The sequence below is a fragment of the Rhea pennata genome, chromosome 2 (assembly GCF_028389875.1).
Source record: "Rhea pennata isolate bPtePen1 chromosome 2, bPtePen1.pri, whole genome shotgun sequence".
Taxonomy (NCBI): domain Eukaryota; kingdom Metazoa; phylum Chordata; class Aves; order Rheiformes; family Rheidae; genus Rhea; species Rhea pennata.
The window spans coordinates 306,671-325,000 of record NC_084664.1 but is presented as its reverse complement, the minus strand read 5'-3'; the positions used below and the strand labels follow the sequence as shown (position 1 = coordinate 325,000).

General features: G+C 47.1%; 1 protein-coding gene across 1 annotated transcript in view; it reads left to right on the top strand.

The window, feature by feature from the left end:
* Window positions 1–18,330, top strand: part of AGAP3 (ArfGAP with GTPase domain, ankyrin repeat and PH domain 3) — a 164,554-nt gene that overhangs the window by 111,093 nt on the left and 35,131 nt on the right. The window contains exon 11 of the mRNA XM_062568600.1: window positions 1,147–1,315. Within this exon, the coding sequence (XP_062424584.1) occupies window positions 1,147–1,315 (169 nt within the window). The remainder of the gene's footprint in view (window positions 1–1,146; window positions 1,316–18,330) is intronic.

Sequence of the window (18,330 nt, the reverse complement as noted above, 5' to 3'; positions counted from 1 at the left end):
GGGAGGCCCCAGTCCCAGGGCCAGGAAAGGATATGCCCCTGTCACATGGCAGGGGAATTCCTTCCAAACTCTCCAGGACTCAGCTTTCTGTCCCCATGCCCTTGGGGTTTGTGCCCCCGAGCAGGGGAGGGCAGTTTCCCTCTGTGCATCTCTAGGGGGAAATCACACCACTCTGGTCTTTCCCCTCTGGGTAATACAAGTCCAAGAAAGATGTTGCCACATTGGAGAGGCCTAGGGGAGAGCTTCAGTGCCCTGTGGAGCAGGGGTAAGGATGGAAGAAATGAAACAGGGACTAAAGGTGTGTGGCCTCATTTAGACTGAAAGATGAGACAAGATTTGGAAGCAGGGCAGAATGTATTAACAGTCTGGGCATGGAGTTTTCTGGTTGCTACAATAACTTGCCAGAAGGAAAGTAGAAACAGAGTTTGGAAGAGTTTAAAGCTGTACAGGTGAATACACAAGGGAATTATCCTGAGTTGTTTGGGGCTGAGTTATGCTAACTGTGAACTGAGAGGGAATTTCCAACTATTATATTACTTACAAGATAATATAAGCCATTATAGCTAAGTGCTATGATGACAAAGACAACAGATGACATGAAAGAAGAACAGCCTGCCATCTGCATGCTTTTTTGCTCCATCTAACCTCTGATCTCCTAGCCAGATTTTCACAAATGGGCTTGTCCTGACATCTGAGTGCCCATGGCAACATCCTGACACTATTATTATTATTATTATTATTATTACTATTATTATTATTAACCAACTAGGTCTGAGCAGTGGAAGTGAGACCAGGCACTTCTCTGGAGCCAGTTATAACTCATCAACTAGTGTCACAAAAAGGCAAATTGGAGTCAAGGAATTGCATCTGTGTGGGCAGAAGATGACTGGCTGCAGGCACTGGAAAGAGTCATAGAGTCATTTACTTCTAGCCCACCTGGCTTGGTACCTCAGAACAGTGCAGAAACAAGCATGTGAGCTCCCAGATTACCTCCAAGTTGCTGGCTGACCACCTTGCTCCTCTCTGCTAACAAGTTGCTATTTTGATGAATGGATCCAATGGTTTTGAATAAGGGAATGAGAGGGGAGTTGAATGAAATGGGCCAGAGATGGGCTGAGCTTGAATTGCTCTGCCTCTCTGCTGTAGGATTACATGCAGAACGTCCACGGGAAGGAAATTGATCTGCTGAGAACAACGGTGAAAGTGCCAGGCAAACGGCTACCCAGGGCAACAACGGCAGCAGCACCCAGTGCCAGCCCCAAAGCCAATGGACTGGCAAAGGAGAGGAGCAGCACTCAGCTCACGGGAAGCACAGGTAAGAAGGGGTCTGGGGTCACAGAAATGGCTGTCTTCCCTCCCTCCTGGGCATTAGCGGTGCCTTCCTTAGCTGAAACAGAAGTAAAAGCTGTTCTGAAGTTCCGTTTTTTTAATGACTCTCTATGAGTGCCTTGAGCGGATGTTGCTGTTTCTGTGCAAGTCTTCAGGTGAGCTGCCTGTTGGGATTATGCTGGCCAGTTTCCAGCACAGAAGAAAAGGTAGAAGGACTGTAACTACTGGCATGAACTCCCTGAGAGGAAACCGTCAAGTCTGGTTAGGCTCTGGTCGTAGATGAAATTATTGCTCCCTAAAGCAAGGGAAATCTCAGGCCATGGATGTTTCTCAGTCCCTGGAAAGTTCTGGTCCATCCCTGTCTGTATTTATGGCCTGTTTTTTCCTTTCCTTTTTCCTGAAGTGACAGTTTTGAGAGGAGCTAGTTTCATAATTATTAATTATTTTTTCTGTGTGCACATTCAGAAAGCACTCTTGTCACCAAGAGAGGAGAAGTCAGGTTGGAAGGCTCCCTGGCTTCCCAGGAGGTTCATGCCACACTGCTTGCTGCTCCTACCACAGAAAGTATCTCCCTGCCCAGGGGAATTACTGGACTTAGACTTTACCTGCCCAAGTTACCAAGAGCTTTCCTGCCCGAGTTACCAATGGCCACAAGTTACTTTCTTCAATTTGTCCTGGGACTGCTACCCTTAGCAAGGATGGACAATTTCCACATGCATTCTTCTTCCCAGTCAACTGCTGGCAACAGTCTAATATAGCGGGATGTAGTCACCTCTCCGCTCTTCAGGGTAACAAGAGAGTTCTTGCATGCCCCTGATAATGGAAATTCTTGATAATCTGGTACTGCACAATGTGCCACCTGGGGTGAACTTGGGTGACAAGCATATCCTATTTTCTGTCCAGTCCTGCTGTGCACTCAGGTTGCATCCTGCAGTCATCTGGTTGTCTGCACTGTGCTTCCCAGGTTTCTGGAGCTGAAGTCTCATTAGCTCAAGTGCAGCTGGAATGAATGTGGGGAACTGGCTGAGGTCCTCAGCAGTATAGAGGCTGGTGGGAACGGCTTCATGCTGACTTTGCTGTGTTCACTTGGAGCTGAGTGTGAAGTAATAAACCCTTCTGAACCCGACTTGCTCTTTCTGTAGAGTCAGAATTAGTCTGCAGAACAGATAAACTGCTAGCAAATGATTGAAATTACTGTATTTTTTGATCAAGGCAGTGCATCTCAAAAGTGCTGTACCTGTTTTCTGCAGCTGATATCCCCTGCACACTCTCATTTCTTCACCACCACCGTACACATTCAGCATGCATACGTTTTAGCCAACCCTGTCTAACATGCTCTAGGTGACTCTGCTTGAGCGGGGAGGTTGGTATAGATGATCTCCAGAGGTCCCTTCCAACCTTACGGATTCTGTGATTCTGTGATTTTAATATGCTCAAATGCAAGGCAGTAATTCTGTGAACTGATAATCAAGGAATACCTGCAGGATAAGAGACGAACTTTGAAAGCTGTTATGGGGACAGGATTTAAGAGTTACATAACTTCATGAGCTCTCAATGCTGAGAGGTGGCTATATGAAAAGGATAGGTCAGGTCTGAGCTGGGTAATAATTCTTGCCTCTGTGCACAGCACTTCTCAGGTATATATTTCTAGGATGCTTTGGTTGATGCTTGTACTTAAAGAAGGTTATTAGAGCTGTGGGAAGAATTCAAAGAGAGGCTGCAGAAAAGCTTATGGTAATGTCAAACCAGATGTCCACATAATGCTGCATCGTGCTTTCAACAGTCATCTCTATCCTGTTTGGTTCACAAGGAGAGAATGAGATGTGACTTGATCACTGATTTCTGCTGTTTGTAAAACCAGTACCTAGAAAAGAGATCTGTGCTGAGGCCTTTCAGTCTAGTGGACAAAGTGTGAGGAGATCTAGTGCATGGAAACTGAAGTTGGAACAATTTAAACTTGAAATGAGATGTAGCTTCCTACCAGGGAAGGTAATTAAATGTTGGAATAGTTTATCTGGAAAGCCGATGGACTTATCACTGCTTGAAGCCTTTAAAATGAGGTTATCTTCCTACAAGATATGCTGTAATCCAGCCCATGTGCATGTTGTTGCATCTGTGCATGCATGCAGGGGATCAGACTGGATGGGTAGACTACACAAAAGATCAAAACATGGTCTTTTGTCCTGTAGAAATCTGTGAATTTGAGATTCCCTCTTCACTGCCTTTTCTTCTGGGTCCCGGAGCAGAACAGTACTACTATAGTGCCAAGAACATGTGTATCAGACCAGGACTCAGTGTTAAGACAGCAGATTTCATTTGTCTTTGCTTTGAGTGGTTGTCTGCAGTGTTCAGGAAGGATTTTTTCCTGATGCAAAATCGGTAAAACGGTTTCTGAGGATTTTTTTTTCAATTATTGTTGTGCCTCCAAGACTGATTGCAGCTGGTGATGCAGTTGCTATGGTGGGTGCTCTGACGTAATAAGAATCCTGCTTACAGTCACTTGCTTGTATCTTCAAATAATGCAGACTACTGGATTTAGGGTCAAATTGGCAGAGACTTGCAGTTTTTCTACCTTTGGGGCTAGGGATGGGACCATTACTAGGCATCTGTCATCTAATACATGCTTTGGGCAGTTGAAGAGAGGAACACCTCGGGATTTCCAGTTCTCTGCCTGTGCACAGGTGAGTCCTCAGAAGACGTGTTCTTTAAAGACCTGAATTAATCAACGTCTTACACCAGGATTATCTGGTGTAAGCCAAATGACCTATGTTTGGGATTCAGCACAGGTGATCTATTATCTCCTCTGATACTCTGCTAAAGCTCCTAAATCTGTTCGTGTCCACTGGCTACACAGTCCTCACCCAGGAGTGAGAAAAGAAATAGGTGAAGGGGAGGAGGAGAAAAGAAGATAAAACATTTAATTCCTCCCAGTGGCTCTGTAAAGTACACATACAAAATGCTGGTGATGATTCAAAATAACTTCTGAAGTAAATACAGGCATTTTCCAAATCCAGTGGGATGCAAAAGCTCTGGCATTCAGCCTGCTTTACTGAGCTGGTTTGGTGTAAGTGGCAATAGCTTTGCCCGTCACATCAAGGAAGGGCAAACTGACAGAAATGATTGTGGGACAAACACTTATGTGCAGGTTGGGCATAAATAGAGTAAGAATGGGGAAGGGGCTTGTGTTTGGGAAAACTGTGGGACCCTGAGCTCTGTGGATGATTGTATGCTGATATTTAAACCATTGAAGAAGGCAACTTCACTGTTACCAGAATTGTTTCCAGTTCAGGTTTCATACGTTTCCCTTTGTAAACCTTGTTTTAAAATACACAGAATTTTGATAGACTTTGCAGCCATTTATACTAAAAATTTCTGATTTGTTTCTATCTAAGGCATATTTTCTGTGGAACATATAAATGAATGTGAAGTGCTATTTGGTTTGCCAGTATTAGAAATTTGTCTCCAAAAGCTGTAGATCTTCAGAGATTTGGTGGAAAGACGGGCTAGAAGCAGGAATTCTGTCCTGAGTTAGAAATGTGGTTTTTGCTGTCCCTTGAAAATATATTGGGATTGATCAAAGTTTTGGAAGTTTGTTGCTGAAAGCTCTGAAACACTTAATCTGCTCCTGGGGCTGTCAAGAGATCCTGGCAGAATGGCCTCCACTTTTCTAACCTTTTTATTTCTTCACTTTCCAACTGTAATGTCCTCCTAATTTTTTATTTGTTTGAAATTTTACTGTTAAGGAGACTAGCCAGGGGTGAAAAAGCAGGTTGTGTAGAGAGCATAGGATCTGTTAACAGATTTCGATCTAACCAAATGCAAGTAACCAGCGCTGGCACAACATTAAGGCAGAGCAATTAAGCCTTTCAAAGTCAGGAAATTCCTAAAGTGCTGGTTACTGACTTGTGAGACCTCAGCCAGCTCTTGCTCCTTGCCTTTTGCATTACTTGCAAACAGTGCTTTATGCAGAGTTATGTTTAACAAAGAAAACCAGCTGAAGAAGCAAAGCCCCACACTTGGACCCGCAGTGGATTGGGAAGGCATGTTCCTGAATTTTGTCTCAACATCACATTTGCTGTTTGTGTGTTTTGCCCACACACCTCCCAGCTGCGTCCTGGAAGACCAGGAGCAAGTCTGTGAAGTATCAACCAAAGGGAGTTTGTTTGAGAACATTTTGAATATGTTTTCCAGAAGCATCTCACGTATGTCCAGATGTTTCCTTGGCACATTTCTCTTGCCTTCATGTCCTGTAGGTTTTATTTGCAGACTAACCTTGAAGCACCCGGTCCTCTGAAATTGTGGTTCATGAACGGTCTCCTGATTGTGCCAGACACAGCTCTGTGAAGATACCCCTATTAAAGCTCCCTCAAGGAGGATGTTAAAGGCTTAGAAGTTAACACAGGGCAGGGAATTGCTGGAGCACCAACTGCAACCATACTGACTATGTAACTGTGGCATCTCCCGGCATGATTTTAGCCATGGCAAATGGTTTCCTGGACAGTACCTTGGGAACAGCATGGGTCAGGACTGTACTCAGAGCGTATGTTGGGCACAGTTTGGGGGAGAAGAGAGAGTTAAAGCATGCGGGCAAAAGCTATGCTATGCTGCTGGTCTCAGGACCAAGACTGCTGCCCAGCATTTTGCATGTGTCCTAGAGGGACCCACTTGGATGACTGCTGCTGCAGGCTGATCTTCCCATGGCAGAGCAGCACCAGACTGCCTAATGGGAACAGCAAGGCACCATGGCTGCATCCTGGGAAGTGCAGCACAGACAGGAGCCTGGCTGTGCTCTGGGTAAGCCAGTGGGGTCGGCCCCATGCATGCTGTCGTCCCCTTCAGTACCCAGGCAGAGAGGTTTTTAATCAAGGACCCAACTGTTTCATATGTGCCACCTTATACACAGTCCCTTTAATGGCACAGACATGGTCAGAGGCAGTGACAAAATCATGTCCGTTACAGCAGACCCTCTGCTGGCTGGGGTGGGAGGGTATTGCACGTGCTGCAGCTTCCAGGAGTCATGATCACAAGTTTTCATTGGGCCAGATGTCCTACACATCATCTCCCCTCCTCCAGGCAGCTGAGTGGTCTTACCTTGGATACAGGCAGAGGGATAAGGCCATGTAACGCTGAAGTCCCTGCAAGCTGGGAGGCATGCAGGAAGAGGCAAAACGTGGTTTCCTGAGAGCACCCAAACAAAACATTTTGGCACTTAGATGTCATGTTGTGACTGATACCCATAAAGGCTAAGAAGGATATAACCAAAGTGCTTTTTATGATTCATAATTTTAAAATGTTATTTTTAATGCAACAGTAGTCCACGAAGTGCTTTGACTGGCAAAGGCACCACTTCCTTGGATAAACTATCAGTATTGCATTGACATGAAATAGTGCATAGGCAGAGCTTGGCAAAAGGAGAGAGATACCACTGACAGTTTAGAGCTACACCGAGAAATGCATCACAGGGGAAGTGAGGCTGGTCTCCAGCTTTCATGGTGTCTTTCAGATTTGGATTTGTTAGCACTCTCTGGTGGGGTCGGGCAGTTGTGTGAGTGCTGGACCTCAGCTTTTGCAGCTAGATTGTTCAGCCAGTAGCTTTGCTGGTGAATACTGAGACAGTATTTTATATTTTCACCTGTAACAATTTTTTTTTCTGAACTTGCAGTGAAAAAATGGATGTTTAAGCATTGCTTGATGAATCTTGTCTTTATTTTACAATTAAGTCTTCTTTCTTGAGGAAAGATTAATTGGAGTGAAAAATTTAGGATACATTGGAGCTACTGGAGAGAGTCCAGCATAGGGCTACAAAGATGATCAGAGGGCTGGAGCACCTGCCCTATGAGGAACGGCTGTGAGAGCTGGGCCTGTTTAGCCTGCAGAAGAGAAGACTGAGGGAGGATCTTATCAATGTGTATAAGTACCTGAAGGGAGGGTGTCAAGGGGACGGGGACAAACTCTCTTCAGTTGTCCCGTGTGACAGGACAAGAGGCAATGGGCAGAAACTGAACCACAGGAAGTTCCACCTGACCATGAGGGGGAATTTCTTCCGTGTGAGAGTGACGGAGCACTGGAGCAGGCTGCCCAGAGAGGTTGTGGAGTCTCTTTCTCTGGTGATCTTCAAGGCCTGCCTGGACGCAACCCTGTCTACCATGCTGTAGGTGACCCTGCTGAGCAGGGAGGTTGGACTAGATGATCTCCAGCAGTCCCTTCCAACCTTACTGATTCTATGATTGTCTGTGTGGAGATAACTAGTGCAAACAAGCAAGGAGTGCTGGCACCCTTGGGAAACCTGCACCCTGAGACATGAGAAAGGAGCCCTGAACCAGGCAACTGGTTCCTGACAGGGCCTAAAGGATCTGTGTAAATACGGGTACTGCTCATATCATTTTGGGGGAAGAATCATCTCTACTAGATACCAATTGGCACCTGTTCTGCAAGAAAGAGGCTCAGATGGCCTCAATTTGATTTGTAACAGAACTTTTTGACCACTTCTTTTTGTCCCAGCTATGAATGAACCTCCATATTTTTTGCCATCTGCACTTTATCAGGAAGTGAAAGGAAAGGCAGCTAGAGAAAGGGGCAAATTTTGAGAAAGCAGCTATACCTTAGGAACTGGGGAGGAAAGGGAGCCACTGCAGAGCCATGGTCAAGGAGCCCCAGCAGATGTAAAAGGAGTTACGCTTGTGGTCCTGCAAAATGAACAGTTGCTCCTGCTCTCTTGCATAAGGGTTTTTAATGGGTGAAGCTGGTGGTGCAAAGGCTTGAATATGCCACATGCCTCCCATCTAAGATCCTATCCTCAATATTGATGGAAGGAAATGTGAACCGTCCTGGGAGATGTGAAGGGGAAGGGATGTGAGCTGGAACAGAAGGGCACAAACTTCAATGGGAAACAGAATCGGAAGCACCTGTAACCAAAAACATGTCTTCCTCTAAGAATGAGAAGTGAGCCCAATCCATGTCTCTGCATTTCTGGGTCATCTGGTCAATGTATGAAACTAGCAAAGCACATGAGTCCATTCCCTTCTCGTGCCACATCCCAGGGAAGAGGCTCTCCTCAGCCAAGAGTCTGCTTCACGTTGCAGACTTCATTTATCTGCATGGTGCTTTGCATTGTAGGTGCTGAATGAAGCAGGTGTCCTATGGAACAAATCATTTCATTAAAATACTTTATAATCCATATGCACAAGGCTCTAGCTAAAATTGTCCTGACAAACTCTAATTTGTCATTTTCCAACTTCTGGTATCTTAACTTTATATTAAAAGAACATTTTTTTCTTTAATTCATTTTTAATAAAGATAAAAGACAAATATTTTTATAAAGAACAGACCTCCTGTGCTTTGATCCGTATGGGCTTGGCCTGTCCCATTGGCAGAGTTGAACCACTTGATCTAATAAAGGATGGAGTAGGAGATGAACACTTGTTCTTTGAATGGGCCTGCTTTATAAGAGGATGGGAGGCACCACTTGCTAGTGAGATGCTTGGCTGTTCCCTGGATGGTTGGACATGTCAGGATTTAGGAACAAGGCTGTCAGCCAGTGGATGTTGCACCGTTATTCCTGTCCTCCTGTATTCTGCCTATGTTCTCCTCCCCTGCTTGGTCCTTCCTACTCCCAGGAAGGGAGTCTCAAAGGAAGAGCACAAGTAGATGCTAGTCTTTGGAGACAGTTGAGAAAGAGGCCTTGGAAGTTACTGCCCAGTCTTGTTACCCTCTTTCTGGTGAAGTAGTGCTAGTCTTGGCCCAATGATAGAAACACCTTCTTTATTCTGGGTTACTGGATTAGAGCATACTGGGCCAGACTTTGGAGCACTCGCGTTGGCTGCAGCACCTGGCAGCACCCTGGGGAGCTCTGGGCACACGGCTTTGTGAGCTGGTGCAGGTACCTCTCAGAACAGATTACAAGCAGCACCTTGTGGTGTCTCCTGTGCCGGACAAATCCAAGTGGTGTTGGGATTGAAGAGGGCAGGAATGGGTTGTGCAGATCTCACTGCTGGAAGTTTTATAAGTAGAAGTTGGCTGTGAGTATGGAGCCTGACAGTGTGTGTTCACTGCACAAGTGGCAGTGCTGTTTCAGGGTGTCTCATTCAGATCCCCTCAGATTTCTTCCCACTGGAATACTGCTTTTCTTCCACTCTTCTTCAAGGATCCCCAAATGTATCTTTGCTGTGGTTCAGCAAGCTCACCCTTTCTGCTTCTTCAGTCCACCTGTGTCTCATTCAGTGTGCGTTTCTGGCTTGAAGAATGGGGACAGCTCTTATTCAAAGTGCAGACTGGATGAAAATGGATTTTTTAGTGGAGAAGGACAGATGGTAGCGCAAGAAAAATATGGAGACAATGTGAATCAGCATGAGAGACTGGTCTCAGCACAGCTGCAGCTCTGAAGTGTTGCTTTGCAGTGGTTTGTAGGGACCTACTCCAAAGTGGTCAGCACAGGGGGAAAAACACAAATAATTTTTCTTGAAAATGTGATATGTGCGATGTCTGTGCACATGCTTACATGCACACTTAAAATGGGCACACGAGCGTTTTCCTTGACAATGCTTTCAGCTGAGTGGTGTAAAGGGAGGCCAAGCTGCTAGACACTGGAAAACTTGCCTCCAGATGAGAAGTTCAAGCATAAGGAAGGATGAGCTGAGACTGCTCCGATTGTGAACAGCTGCATGGAGGCACAATATTGAACAGTAGAAAGCTGTTTGATTTAGCAGGCAAAAGCAGTGCAGATGCTCTACCTCAGCCAGAAATGCTGAGTTAATACAGCAATCCCAAGTGAGATCTTCTGGCCTGCGCTGCACAGGTAGCCAGGCTATGTGGCTTGGAGATGAGACAAGAGTCAAGAGAATGTGGAAGCACCAGAGCATGGTGTTAAGGGAAGAGGTTAAAGGAGAAAGCTCTGCCTGGTCGTGGTCTGCAGTGTCCAAGGGTGGGGTGCTCTGGTTCCCTGAGGAATTCCTGTGGACTCTGCTGCCATGCAAGGTGGGAGAACGAAGATCACACCAGTGTCTCAGGGAAGAGCAAGCAGAGGTTGAGATGAGCTGAGGAGCTGTATCTCAATGCAGGGCTGTGCTTGAGCACTGTAGTCTTTTATGTGGGAGAAGAAAAGAAAGGAACTGATGTAGCTTGGTCCTGTTCCCACTGAGGAACAGTCCACATGATCTGACGATGATCTTGGAGCCTGTGAGCCCTCCTCCTCTCACAGGATTTCTTCTGTAGCCGAACAGGAAAGCATTTACTGGAGCTTGCCTGTGGTGCAGCCACTGCATAGGGCTGCCATTCAGAGGCTGACTGCCCCTCTTTGCTGTGGTGGTGCGGATCCGAGTGCCCCTGGCTGAGGTATGGCTGCTTCCATTGATCTGATCCAATCTGATCCACAGCTTGGCTGGCCGGACCCATCTGCCGGGCTCCCCAAGCCTGCGCAGGGTAGGCCTTGGTGAACTGGGCTGAGGTAGCTTGCCCACGCACTTGGCTGTTGTGCCAAACTGGGTGATGGGGAGCATGTGTTGGTCTTAGCTGTTCAGCAAAGAAACCCTGCGTTTGGAGAAGGTGCTAGGTTTCCAAGCAGCTGCAAGACTGTTGCTGGGTTTCTGCTAATGCCCAGCGGCATGCTTCACTGTCACTCCTCGAGCAGAGTCTGGGAGCATGCTTGCACCAGGCAGGCGGGAGGAGAGCCGCCTCGCCTGGCCGGCTGCCTGGCCTCTGGTGCTGGGAAGCGGCAGCAGAGCCCTCCCCGCTCAGTGCCTGCCTGGGCGCGTGTGCACTGCCCCCTGATGCTCTGCCTTGCAGAGTGAGGGATTGGCTCCCCCAGGCCGGGGTTGCTGAGCCTGCTGTGATCATGTCACGTCGGGCTCCGTCGATGTTAACATCTCATTATCTTTGTTACTGTAATTACATTATCCGCTGCTTTATGCAGAATTATTCTCCGAGGACTAATTGATGGATCCATGTTTAATTCATTAATCATTAGCATCAAATTCGACAATTACAGTGCACACTGATTGTGGAATTTCAAATGTAATGAGGGAAGAATTAACAAAGAAAAGGGAAAACCTGTTTCCCTGGCATACCGCTGCTCGCCATGGGGGACAATGACATTGAGGGAAGAAGAGGCAGCAGAGAGCAGGGTGGCGCAGGTCATGGCAGACAGAAGACTGGTAGAATTATCTTGTACATTTCTTCTCATTGCAGCTGTACACTTTATTCTTCCAGGTCAGAGCATGATGCTTACTCTTCTATAAAAGGATTGGCATTTGAGTATTGTGGAGGAAAATCTCAGCTCTCACTTCAGGAGCAAGATTGCCTTGTCCATGCTGCAAATGGCCTGTGGATACAGGAGCAAGCACACGCCACCCTGCAGCGGGCAGTTTCAGGGAACGCAGAGAATATCCCCCGGATGCACACATGGTCACGTGCTTTGCAAGGAGTATTGGCTGATCAAAGTGAGGTGCCTTCAGAAAGAGCTTGCTGCCCCCATGATTTGCCCATGTCCGTATGACTAGTCTACTCCCTGCAGGTCTGCTCCCTGCATGGTGCATAGGAATGTGTTTTATGGGGCCAGTGAAAAAGTTCACAGACCGGTTTGTAAAGGTTGAGGCTATCTCTCATTGTTTCAGTGTTACCTGCTCTGAGGCAGGAGTTCTGTAACTCTACTCTCTTTCTCTTGGTTCCTGTAAAATAATTTGCAGAAGGAAATGCAGAGCAGCCTTCTCTTTCCAGTCTTGTCGCATCAGCTGGTGGATCTGCTCGTTCTGAGGACCAGAGTGGATGTGATTCTCTATGCAGCTGTTTCAGTATCAGAGGTGGATACACTTTTTTCCTCCCTCCAGACATGCCACCACAGGGGCTTTGTGCATATGAATACAGACAGCTTCTGCTTAATATTTCAGTGGTCCTTGACACTTAACCCAGACTAAGGATGTAGACAGGCATTCCCTGGCACATTGAGTTGAATCAGTTAAAAAGCTGGGGCTGCGCAGTGTTTCGTAACTGCCATTGGCAGAGTTGCTGGAACCAGCTGCCAGATCATGCCTGGTCTGTTTTAGCACAGAGCCGGACGGTTTGGTTTACGCAGAGGTTTCCAAGCGTGGTTTGCTTGCGTGCCACAGCGGCAGTTGTGGCAAACACCTTCACTGACCGTGGCAGCAGCAGCTGCTGAGGCTGCCAGGTGCGTGTATGCCAAGCCAAGAGACCCACTTCCAGCCTGCCTTCCTCTCTCACCTGCTACAAGCTGCGCATCCCTGCGAGGCATGTGGTACCCCGTGCTGCCATACCTCCCCCAGGCTAGGCCTGCTCAGCCCGCGACCAGGCCCTGGCAGGTGATGCTGGGCAGGCTCCGATGCTTTCTGTGGAGCTAGGTGGAGGTGTATTGCTTTGAGATGGTTCATGTAGTGGAAACCTTCTGTTAAACCATCACTGTAGTGTTTTAAGCTAACCTGCTTTACCTTCTGTTGAGATGGACTGTAAGAGCTCAAGGTTAGTCATTGCATTTCAGCCAAGAGTCAGGAACTTAAACACAAGAATGCCAAAAGCTGAAAGCCAGTGCATGAGGGTCTTTGGATTTTGTCTGTGTGTAACCTTTGTCCTTCCCAATAATACATTAAGGGGCTCTTTGCAGTCTGAGGATGCAGCAGACCCTGGAGACTTAGCAGATTTTATCTGTAAATAATACTTGTCATTATAAATTACATATAAAATACTGTAAATTCATGTTTATAATATTATAAGTTTATTTTAAAATTTATACTATAACATCTTAAGAAGGCTGCTTGAAGTAGGAGAATGAATCCAAAATATGAAGCTGAAGCCATTACATTCAATGCATTGCACTGAATAGAAGTGAAAAATTAAGTCTGGACTTTGGAGAGGGAGCAGAGGAGTGCATCGGGAACTCAAAGGGATCGCACCAGGTAGGGCAGCTCCAGCAAACTTCAGTGCCCAGTTTTTTGGGCTAATAGAAGTTCTAACGACTGAGATACACAGGATCAGCTTGAAGTTATATTTGCTAAGCATATGCTAGAATTAGGTTATATTTCACATTTCCAAGCCAGTTAACTTTCATTCTGTTCTATTGGATTTTCTTATTTCTTTCTACAGAAGGGAAACTGAGACAAAGAGAAGGTAAAGCCAGAATTGTCAAAAGCATCTGCTAGCTGTGTATCCCCAGTGTAGAGCCTAAGAATTTTTTTTTCAAGAACTTAGCATTTTTATAGTCCTTTGAAGCATAGCTGTGAGCACTGAGCACAGGGTCTCTAGCTGGACACTCAGAACAGAAGGAACACATTATTAGTGGCTAGTTTTGATGAGTTTGACTTGTACAGTATTACTGGGAGTTTTATGACAGTGTGTGGAGTAGGTCCCATCTGCCCTAAGGGAATATTCAGCTCCTTAATCTTGGACTGTCCACACTTTCCCTGCTGCCTTCTGCATTGTTCTTTTCTGCATCTTATACCTGCAAGAAATTTTTTAGAGGACCTACAGATAATGGACCACTTCTCTACACAATCTTCCTCAAGTGCCTGCTGGCCCCAATCTGCCAGTTCAGCCCAGCCCTGTTCTCCATGTGGGCAGGTGCTTTGCAAGCACTGGCCTATGCCAGGACTATATTTGTGCCTGGTTGAGGTGACATTTGCATAGACCTGCTGGTCAGCACCACCATACTGTGCAAAGCGCTGTCTCCGTTAGTAACACTGTTGAGCTCAGGTGGGATTTGCAGAGTCCGGCAGTGGGTAAAGACCTTCTAGCTGCACTGTGGCCATTGCTGTGGGCATGGGTAGAATACTGCAGTCTAGACCAGTCTGGTCTCATGGATCAAGTGCCCTGCAGTGCTTGGAGCATGCTAGATGCAGCGACAGAGTACGTATTCGCATTTAGTTTCATCTGAAAGGAATCCATTTCGAGTGCTTAGAGACTGCTCAGAAATGTGAACTGAAAGCGCTGTCCTGGACCGAACTCAATGCTGATGCAGACACCCCTCAGAGGTGGGGCCACCAGGCCACTGCTCAGGGGCTGCGTGCTGAGGCGGAGGAGGATCAGCACTGCCCACCTGATCAGAAGCCTTTGTTTCCTGTCCTCCACAAACTACTCATTTTGGCACCTTATGAATGCAGGGTATCTCCCAATGATTTCTGTAGCAGGGTGCTTTGCTGGCTGATGTGCAGGGTTAACAGATTGGAGGAGTTTACTTGGGCTGTGGTTTGGTCACTGTTGACTGTTCATGCACAACATCAGAGCAGGAAAATGGAGTATTTCAGGATGACTTTCCTCTTCCTTCTCAAGGGATTCATTGTTACCTATAGTGTCTGTACATCATAGAGGTGATAACTTCCTGTGTGTTTTACTATCCGTGAACTTTGCACATCCTCAGCTTTTGATATGTGACATACAATCTCTGCAGACATGCTAATAGAGAGACACTAGACACAGGACTAGGTTCTTGCCAGCCATGTCTGCAAAGGCTGGTGGATCTGCCTCCACCTTGCTGGCTGCCAGGCATCAGGGTCATGCAGAGTCCTTGCAATTGGGAGACTCGGGTTCGCTCTTCAGTTCTATTAGGGACTCCCTGGAGGACTGGCAAATTACTTCTCTCTGTGTCTGGTTTTTCCATATGTAAAACAGGAATGATTATGCAGAGCATTCTTGTTTCCCAGAGGGGCATTGCAGCACGGGCACTGTGACATGCTCTGATATCTCACCTGTGGATCCCAGTGATGAAATACAGTGCATGCTTCTTAAGTTCCTGAGCAAGGCTACTATTGCAGCGTGTCGTAAAGATGTGTCACGTCATGGTGGCAGTGATATTTATGGTTCTGCAGCATATTGCATCTGTAGGTTTTATAGGTGACCCTGCTGAATGGGAAGGTTGGACTAGATGGCCTTCAGAGGTCCCTTCCAACCTTACTGATTCTATGATTCTATAGTTGTCTACCTTTAGACAGTCAACTGACTCATTCTAGCTTGTAGGTAGGCAGCTGAACAATTTTTCCAAAATGTGTCTGCTCTTGTGAGTGAATGAAAATGTTTTCTACTAATGATGAAATCAGATATGCTAAGTTCTTTGAGGTTTATCTGGAATGGCAAAGGTGTGCACCAGTACTGCAGGTCTGAATTGGGGCATGCTGTGGCATAGCAGCTGAGACTGCTGGTCTGTTGGTTAGGAGGAGGAAGGGCACACTTGCCTTTGATACACACACTGAGCTGCTCTACTGAGTTATCTTGGTCCCTGCATGAATATGCAGAGTTGTTACTGAGTTGAACCAATTGGATAGTGTTTGCACCAGCCAAGAGAGGAGCAGTGTGAGTGTATCTGTCTGTGGCAGAGTGATGAGGGGCATCTCAGAGGAAATCTCTTATGAAAACCCTTAGTTTACACTGTTTGTTGCAGCTCCTTGTGGGCTAGTCCATGTTCCTCTAGAGCCTGTCACTGCAACCACAATGTGACATGTCTTCACTACATCTGCACACCATTTCAGCTGCACTTGAGCTGTTTTGTGAAAGCACTGGTAACCTATTCAGTCATATGGAAAAAATATTACTGTTCTATCATTCTCCAGCCTTACTAGAAGCTCTGCAGATGTTTGCAAGGATGCTACCATTCTCAGAGTAGATGACTTGGATATCTACAAAGCATTAAGTAGCTTCAACAATCACTGGGTTTCTGGAAGGACCTCATGCTCCCTTTGCATGATTCCTCTAGAAGCCAGTGAGTCAAGAGTCCTGCGTGGGAGCAGAGCTGCCTCCTGAGGCTGACCTAGAAGCCATCACTGGGCTCATGAAACTATGAAAATGAGGTTTCACCTCCTGCCAAGTGCCCTGGGTTCTCTGCAAACATGGGAAGAGGGGCAGCATCTTCTGGCTTCAGATCTGTTTTTCCCCTCTCCTTGCAGGCTTTCTTTTTCAGAAATCTGATTGCCATGCTCCTTTGTGACCTAACAGGGCAGACTACCTGCATGTCATCTTCACCCAGCAGCATGGTGGGGTCCTGGCAGGCTTCCTGATGCCAGGAGCCTTGCATCGCCTGGTGGAATCATGCGCCTCCTGGGTAATACACCATCTGTGTTTTGGCTGGAGATTCCTGGAGCTGTAGCAGTTACTGCTCTTGGGTGAGAATTCATGGTGGCAGGGCTGGGACTCAAGTGTCCTGGCAGCCAAAATATGCTTGACCTGTTGTCCCTGAGGGCCCAGTGAGATGCTTTCCCTTCCTCCCTGGGCTCTGTGACCATGGTCCTGACACACCTGACACTCCAGTGCTGCTTTGGTAATTCCTCACCCCCATCTTGGGGAAGAAGGAGGACATTGCAGTGCTCCAGCTGCACGGGTCTGTGAAATAGCTTCCTCAGACGTCACTTTGTTTGTATATGAATGAGTCCTCAACATTGCTTTGTAATTTATTTTCCGGTTTCAAAATGTACAACAGCCCAACTTGCAGCATCTGCACAGGGATGGGTTTCTAGCCTATCTGTGCAACCACGTGCCTTGTCAGCCCAAGAATACTACTCACCTATTTCTCAGACACTCAGATATTGACCCCTCAGTAGTTGCAGGAAACCCAGCACCAGGGCCAATCTTTTCAGTTACTGAATGGCATATTTCAGCACAAGTCAGATCCGTAGCTCACCAAAAATGAGCTTTAGGCCATTGTCATGGTGTGAGTTACAATCCTGTCCTCCAGGATTATGCAGGGTAGGTGTGATGAGGTACTCCTTGTGCCTGCAGTCTCAGGCTTCCAACAGACTGCAGAGCATCACTGCAGATGGGCGGCCGTCACTTGACTTACCCTGAGGAGATGTAGTGCTGTCACAGATCTCTGTTCTGCACTACCCTTCCACATAGCTAGGGGACCCTGGCCTTAGCAGCTCCAGTACCTGCACTTCATCTTTCCTCTAGACACAGAGCACCAGCTTCCCGTGCACAGTAGCTTCAGTTTCCCTCTCAGAAAGGCCTGATGGTGCAGCCTTGTTGTGTGGAGATGGCCACTAGTGTTGTAAGAGCATCTATCTGCATCCCACCATGCCATCACAGCCCTGGTTCTGCTGCCTGTCCCTGAGGTGACTTGCTCTCCCCCTGTCCTCAGCAGAGAGGCAGTGAGGCTGTCCCCAAGTTCCCATTATTCAGACCTGTCTTCCCCAGTGAGCTCCTAGCCCTCAGTCCTGGGAAGCTGTTAACAGCATGGGCAGGAGGAAGCTTGCTGAAGGAATCAGAGCACAGGAGGGAGCTGACAGCGCTTGCTTCCCCCACCTCTCCCAATCCCGACTCTCTCTGCCCTCCCTGATGGGAAACCAGAGATTGATTTTCTCCAATCCAACAGTATAATCACTAACCCTAATTAGAGATAATTACTGGGACTTGATACAGTTATTACTTGCTAGAACACTAAAGGAGCTGTGCATTGGAGGGCTGAACAAGGAAAAAGGCCTCAGAGAAAGTGGGGAGGAGAGGAACAGAGAAGAGAAAAGAAGGCAAACAAAATGCTGTGATGTGAGAAGGAAAGGATCAGAGCCCTGCCAGGGAGGATGAATGGCGAGGGGAGGCAGATGGGCCTGCAGCTTCAGCACACAGGGCAACAAGCCAGGCCCATCGGCTCCAGTTGTAGTTATAAGCATCCTGCATTTCTGAACATCTGGCTCTGGGTGTCTTCCACAGGACACCTGGAAAAATGAAGAGGGAATAATTAGTAGCCACCTGTGAAAAATCTCAGTATAAATAATTTGCCCAGTGTTGCCAAGGAAGACTGAGGCAGTAAGATATCTGATATTCTTCTGGGATGGGCTGAAGACCTTTTCCACAAAGCCACACTTTGTCCTCCATACAGATCATGTGTGTGATGCAAAAGGAGAAGGGCAGGAGAGCACCGTTTTACAGGCAACAAACTCATTCCCTTTCTGCCGTCACCCAGGCGTCTCTTGGCTCATGTTTTCTGGGACACGTGCTGCCCCTTTTCCAGAAACCCTCACTGCCCGCTCCTCGCTGCCTCTGCAGCAAGGGACCGCCAGGCTGGCGACTGGACCATGA